This window comes from Protopterus annectens, chromosome 2.part2 (genome assembly GCF_019279795.1).
Source record: "Protopterus annectens isolate FY-2018-M chromosome 2.part2, PAN1.0, whole genome shotgun sequence".
NCBI lineage: Eukaryota > Metazoa > Chordata > Ceratodontiformes > Protopteridae > Protopterus > Protopterus annectens.
The window spans coordinates 456,386,049-456,393,766 of NC_056730.1; the positions used below are offsets into that span (position 1 = coordinate 456,386,049).

At 39.0% G+C, this 7,718-nt stretch overlaps 1 protein-coding gene across 1 annotated transcript in view; it reads right to left on the reverse strand.

The window, feature by feature from the left end:
- The window catches only part of FAM169A (family with sequence similarity 169 member A), a 441,641-nt gene that overhangs the window by 361,883 nt on the left and 72,040 nt on the right, over positions 1 to 7,718 (reverse strand). The window contains exon 2 of the mRNA XM_044063952.1: positions 5,347 to 5,526. Within this exon, the coding sequence (XP_043919887.1) occupies positions 5,347 to 5,526 (180 nt within the window). The remainder of the gene's footprint in view (positions 1 to 5,346; positions 5,527 to 7,718) is intronic.

Here is a 7,718-nt window from a genome sequence, read left to right on the forward strand (position 1 = left end):
AGTATGTCTTTGTGTTACTATGTGTTTGGTTTGCAGTTGTGGTTGGTTTATGTGAGACTGGGTTTGTTGTGTGTGTGGTTACCTTCTCCTCCTGTCTGGTCTTGCTAGTCCTGTGTTGAGAGAGTTCAGCCTCCAGTTTGGCTATATAGTTGCATCTCTCACATGTGTTTGTGTTTGTTGGGAGGAGGAGAGGGTTGGCTGTGTACATGAGACAATTGTAACATTGTCTCAGGATTCCCACATTAACCAGCTGAACTGGAAAGGACGTCAGTAATATACCACTCGACATGCCAGAATAGTATAAGGGGGTGATGTGTAACTGGGTCAGAGAGAGGACTTTGAAGGGAAGTGAGTATTAGCACGGGTTGTCGGTAGATGAAGTGCTTACGTTAGTTTAAGGGTGCTTCACTTAAAAGAAAGGTTTTAGGAGCAAGTGCTAGGCTTATAATAAAGCAAATAGACTGATTTTGTTGAAAGTAGAGCTTTCTTAAGGGAAAAATTGAAGTGCAGACTTGGCAGAGCCAGGAATAGTTTAAGCCTGTTTAACTGGCGCTGCGCTATGCGCACAATCACGCAAAGCCACGCAAACGCGGATTTTAAACAGGGAACTTCAAAAGAGCTGGAAATGGTCCAAAACGACCAATTGTTACAAGCTCTTGTGCTGAGATCACTCCTTCAGGGACAGATAGGCTGCTCAAGGCTCCCCACTTCCACTGATGAGCAAAGAAACTTCCTTCTATCCAAGTAAGACAATGGACAACACAGGAACTACACCACAGTCCAGAATACAGCAAAGCCTGTATACTGGTCTAAACTAGTTGTGAAAGGCGGGAAAACAAGGATTTTTTTTTTGTTTGTTTTTTAAGTTAAAACGTACACAGAAATGCAGGAAAAACAGTAATAAATCACTTACACAGGCTAGCTCACTTTAGTGGGTAGCCTCAACAGTTAAATTTAACAACAAACTTTCGACCAAATGTAACTTTAAGTGCAGATAATGTACAATGCAAAAAACAGGTAATAAAGCAGTATAAACTTGTTCAAAGTAAGAAAAGGAAGGTCTCTCAGGTAAAAACAGCAAAAAAATTCTTAGATCAGGAAAGTAGTCACTTTTCTCAGTTCTCTGCTGCTAGCACCACTCTGCAGGACCATGAGGAGCTGTTTCTGAGTAGTATCATGACTTACATTTTGTCTTACATACTTTTGTCTTGTCAGTTAATTCCTTTAACTGTGTACTTGTGATTTTACTCATTAAAGATGCATACAGCAACAGCATTTGGCAAGTTGAGGTCAGCTTAACTTAAAGGCCTGCTCCTTATTCAGTCATTTCTTACACAATAAACTGTTCTGTCCATTGTCACTGAATCATGCAAGTCAGCAAACAGGCTATCCAGTCTGACTTTCTTCTCAGTAACATAAACATGTTTAGCTTAAACTGATCCCTGATTTATTCTAAAGAATACATAATGAATAAAGGCAGGTTTTGAAGCAGATAATGGTTTATTAATCTCTCCGTGTTTATTGCTAGTTTGCCATTCCCCTCATCTTGAAAAATAAAAGTTTAAAAACTTCAAAGCTTCTTCTCCTATGACATAGAGAAATTTGGCACATTGTACATTTCCAGACTTTTCAACTGTTATCCTTCCACTGAGGAATAAACTAATTTTCTGGATCCAAAGCTTTTAATTTTCTGCTAAATTGTCTTACAATAAAAGAACTATAGATGGCTTCATTTGGACTACCTTTCCATGAATGCACGTAATACTCTAAGAACTTCTCATGACTTATGTTTGCGAAAAACAAAGTATGGATTGTATTAAAAAAAAATCAATTTTGAAATGCAGACTACATTTCTGTACCACAGACTGTTCAGATACTCAAAATGAATAAATGTATTAATTTCTAGCACCATGCAACATTAATAATGTTTATAAGGATGCTTCCAAATGACACAGACTCTCTGGATGTTTTACAAGCCTCCATGAGGTCTCTGCTATGACTGCCAACTACGGCAATTGAAACCATGTGATATGAAATACCTGATAAAATTACAGTGCATTCTAAAATGTATAATCTGTATGCCGCAATACCTGGCACTACATTTCAAGAAAGACAAAAATATTACCAGCAATATAACTGAAGATCCCAAACTCTATGAGAATCCCCCAACAATATTAACTTCCAACATTGCACAGACATATCAATCTGTTATACACCTCTGCCATGATATGGACAACACCCAGTTGGTATACTTTCATATTTGATACCACATCAATAAGAACCTCTGTTATCCTGACAGGAATTTTGTCTTTTAGAGCAGCTTAGAACCACCCAACATCCTAAAATTGTGAAGTCCATAAACAGTGCTGCACCCGACAAGAAACAGCTTAGCTACTATCCAAATAGAAAGTTATAAGGAAGGTCCCTTACTTTCCAGCTAAACAATATAGACTACCCTTGCTTTGATCATATAAAACATAAAAGCTGAAAATAAGTTAACCTCTACCTGGCAACTGTGCATGCACCCCATGGTGGGCTTTCACAAATTCAAGGAATACTGCTTATTGATATCTCTCAACTGCTTTTTTTAACAGTGAGGTAATATCCTTATATTATTGGTTCATACACCACCCCCTGTTCCCAGATACGTGTCCAAAAGAAAGTACAGCTGCGTAAGACACTTATTTAACAGTAGGGTAACTGAACTGTCTTTGTCTTTATAGTTCCTTTTTGGGTAATGCAGCCCACACTCTGGGCAGGCTGCTTAATATAAACCTTTCATAATAAATAATGACAGATTTGCAAGGAACTATGACTGGCTGAACGCATATTACTGGGAAATGCAGGACAGCTCCACTGGGCTATATTTGTTAGAATCAAAAGCTAATCCAACAACATGCTCCCATAATTACCAGAAAAAAAACGAAAATGTAAAATCAACGAACTTCAGAAGTTGTAATATCTGTTCAAGGAGGCATACAGCAAATGATTTCACACCAGCTTGTTTACTTAAATCACATACAGACTAGCATAAATATTATCTCAAGGTAACTATTGAAAGCTCCAATAACCTTCTACTGTCAAGAAAGCCAGCCCACCGAATAGACTCCTCTGTCTTCTGTACTAGAATGTCATCATATCAGCATCACTGTTTCTACTGTTCTTTATGCCTCATTCTCCTATGGTGTACTCGTATAAATGAAAACAGTAATCAACGTTACCTTATCCTCTTCTGCACCTGGTGTCACTTACACTACTTAACGAATGTATTCCAAATGCCAAGATGTCACCAATAAGTGAACTAAAAAACTCTGTGCTTTTGAAAGATTTTATTCCATAAACAACAAAGAAATGTTAAGCGCTTTTACCCATCACAATGTGGGCTTCTTCAGAACATTGTAATTAAGAATGCTAAAGCTTAAATTTAAAAGTTGTCCACCACATCTCCACACTGGTAAGAAAGCCTTTCTATGTTATCCACCTCATAAGTAAGGGTAGTGCATCCACAACAAAAGAGGATATAACCCTCCTGTACTCCTCACTCATCAGGCCAATAACAGAGTACAATGCTATCTTTGGTATGTACCTTACCAGGCACCTGCAGCAACTGGAAAGACCTCAAAGATTTCTTACAAAGAAAATTCAAGGTCTTCGGCATATGTCAAACATTAACAAACTGAAATCACTGTCACTATACTCTGTGTCTTACAGACTACTCAGAGGTGACCTCTGCCTTGCATATAATGCAATCTCAGATTGTGTTCTAATAGAAATTCTGCACATTCGTAAATCAAGTGGTATAAGATGCACTCACTCTAGGGAACTCAACTCAGTATGTAACATCAACAGGACTTGCTGGAGAGACAGCTATGTCTCAAAGAAGTTACCTCTCCTCTGGAACAAACTTCCAATTCAGTTGAAGCAGAGCCCTTGCTGAGCCTATTTAAGCGTAATTTGAATGACTGGATGGGAAACCGCAAATTCACCTGAGGAGTTTCATCTGTGTCTCTCTTGGATAGGAGCAGTAGTTGTTGGCTTAGTTCTGCTTAATACCTTGATATTCTTTGGAACAGGGGTTGTACTTGGCTAGGCTTGTAAGGGCCCTAGTGCCATTAGCCTAGTAACCTGCTATGATCTTATGATCCTGTTATGTAGTGTTATATAACACCAGGCTCCCCATTAATACATCCAGTCTGACTGATATCTAACTAAGTGCACTGATAAGGATATATAATGCAAATGTTTTTGTTCCCCAGTTGACAGAACTTTTCATAGGGAAATGCTATTTCAGTTTACCGCTACAGTCACCAAATGCATGAAGGAAAAGGCTCATTCACCATTCAAAGAATTCTGCTACCAGAGTCTGTTTTCCTACATATGAAAGTCTATACCTGGCATGAATTCAGAGGGTGATCCAATCTATCCACCTTTAGAAATAATCATGTTATATGATTATATATGAGAAATATAAAATGCCTACGTCAACATGGAGTTGCAGCAAACATGCTTCTTTTAGGCTATTAGCTCCTAAGCTTGACAATTGTACCTATGAGCCTAAGAACCTACATGAACATGGAAATCAGTCAGGTCCTCAGATGTCAGCAATGACAAATAGTCAACCACTACTGGTAGAAGCATGTATGCTGCAGAGGCCAAGAAAGCCAGCACTAGGCCTGACAGACAAACAAACTGGACAGGACCCTGATGAAATGAGAATGAGATAAAAAGGCAAAGGGGAAGGAGGCAGAAGAAGAGAGAGAGATACCGTGGACAGCAAAAACAAAAAAAGAACATATATACAAAAGGTGCAAGCCTTTGGGCAGGTAGGAGAGGAACTGTAGACAGTCCAAAAGTTTAACATTCTGACTCTAAGAGAGAGAATGACAACAGAGGTGGAAGATTACAGTTTTCCAGCACAGTAAGTGAAACAGTAATAAAAGCTACTTTCTGTATTAAGCTTTCATGCAATAGTGTTTAAGCACATACATAATTTTCTGGTAACTCAGTGCAGGATTCTCCTAAAATATCCATCATTTTAGTCCAAGGCTGAGAATGCAATTTCCATTCCCTGTGGCCATAAAGGCCTCTTTGTGACACAATATGATTTTTATTTAAGTTCTCACAATCCTTGTCAACACTCTGATAACACTGCTACAACTGAACCCTTTATCTTTTATTTTCTAATGTTCTTGTCTTACACCCTGGTGGATAGGATGATATCAAATAGCTGCACATGAATGACTGTCTGGATGCTCTGTTAGTTGGTCTTGTTAAAAATCCGGGTCTGAACATTATGGAGAAAGTAGATGTTTAGTTTATCTCTCGGTCTCTTGTCGCTTTGCTTACCTTTGTACATTGTCAGTGGTAAAGGGTACCGTAAACCAAGTGCATCATCAGTAAAAGAGTCTACAAAATCCTCTAGCAGCTGTAATCCATAACCTCTCCCACGATAACTCTTCCTGACAAATATATTGTCTAGTATAGGCAGTTCATAGCGCTGTGTAAGAAAGCTCTCACACTTGCTACCTGAAAACAAATCAGATACCTAACTTTAGCACTCATTCGGTTAAAAGTAAGAAATTTACACTAATCTGCATTCATTGGCAAGCAATGTACATTCAGCAGATACTACAAATATACGTCACTAAGTAGATATTGCACTTTATGTTATTACCAGTTTGGACTTTAATATGTAATCTTCTCAAAAAGCAATGCAAGTAGTGGCTAACAAAAACTGAATACCATTTTCTACAAACTGGATAACCCCCCCCCCCACCCCCTGCCTTGAAAAGACTTGTGCTTGCAACCCATTGGAATGAAATAGTAGATACTAAGAAAGGACTGCAGAAAGAAACAATGTGCAAGAAACTGACTCCCCTGCTTGTTTACTGAAATGTCTTATTCCTGCTCTGTAATCATGCTTTTGGGATGGAACCTGCAAGGCCTTCATATCCCAATAACTGTTGCTAAACAGACATCAGTAGATGAAATGGAGTGTAAAGAGAAAAAGCATATGGAAGAAATCATTGTAGTGTTTGTAACGACCATCTTGACAGTACAAAACATTCCACAACAGCTGTGGATAAATCACTATGCTGTCTTAAAATGTCTGCAATGCCATTATAACTACTTTAAAAAGATAATGAGGAACACAGTATTTGCACCTGCATAAATGAAACGACACTGATTCAGCATGACATGACAAAACACACTTTGAAGAAAGCAGGCACTATAAGCATGCCGTATTGTTTAATTGGTAGACAGACAAATGGAGGTCAACTGGCTTGCTGATGCATAGAAAATTCATCCTTTCACACCTATTGTACTTCAATAATGGATGGAAATCAACGTCTGTGGAAAGATGACCATGGAGAGATGACGCAGGCATTTGCTATTTACTCTACTTGTGGTGCCAAAGCACACCAGCTTACTGCAATGGTTATCCTTGGTATTGCATACAGAAATTGTCACCTGCCAAATAACTGTACATGTCAGACAGAAACTGTAAGGTTGATAGAAGTACAAGCCTAAATATATATACATATAACTTGGGATGTCACTATTCATCTTGACAGGGAAAGCAGCAAAGTGTAAAGTGACCAAGAGGCTTGCGCAAGAATCTCCGTAGCACTAGCTGCAAGCCACGCTTGTCTGTATCATGGGGGGAATCAAGTTACTTTTGTATAACATTTAAGGACTTGATAGTCAGCTGTGATTTATAGGCTCTTCCTAGTGAACGGACTAAAATATGTAGCATTCATTAGAGACCCCATACATGGGGCCGATGAAGAGATGGCTTGAAATCCAGGGGAAGGGGTGTGGGAGAAAGTACACCTTCTGATTAACTACCGTAAAATTATTGAAAGAGGTAACAATTATCTGAGTTGCAGTAGATTCAACAGCACACAGAGAGGAGTACTATGAAACATAATCAAGGACATTTTCCTACATACAGTTTTATGTTATAATACTGGAAGATGTAACAAGAAACAGTATTAAGCATCTAGTAGCAATTAAGAGGTATATGTCAAAGTCAAGGAAGCGGCAGATAACTACATGCTTTAGGAAAAAACATAACATCTGAACTGCAGTCACATCTTCTTAAGGATATAAGGTAGGTGTAAATGCTTAGAAGGAAGCAGAAAGCTAGAGAAAGTAATTTGTGGGATGTTCTTCATTGTCTAAATTAACATATACCTTTTGGAAGCCATCATAATTTCAATCTCCTAGTCATGCAAGGGACAATGACCCATTTTGAATAGTGCATATGCTTGATAGTGTAGAGGAAGGACACCCACTACAACACTGATGACATGGGCTCAGTCAACAGATTGGAATTCAGTTTGCTTGTAAGCAAAATCAGAATGACTGCCCAGAATCCTTTTTTTATTCCTCACTGGACCTGGACAGCTCTACTATTTTCACCCCAATGGCCCATTCATTCCACCAGGGGCTGACAACAGCCAGGCATCTATGGGCTAGGTGAGAGTCGAAGACTCACCTGTTTTTGCTTGGGGATGCCTTATTAGCCCGTTTATTTCCCTTTAGATTGAGAGTTCGGTGACAGAGAGCAGGCATGCTTACTGGCTAGGCTGGGCTGCCTGTCCTCCACCTTGAAGCATCTGCTGTTCACTGTGTTCTGTTTCTAAGCTGCAGCCACAGGAAGCCTGTAACTGCATGGTTTCTGGGCTTGTATGTATGAATGTTCACAGGTATAT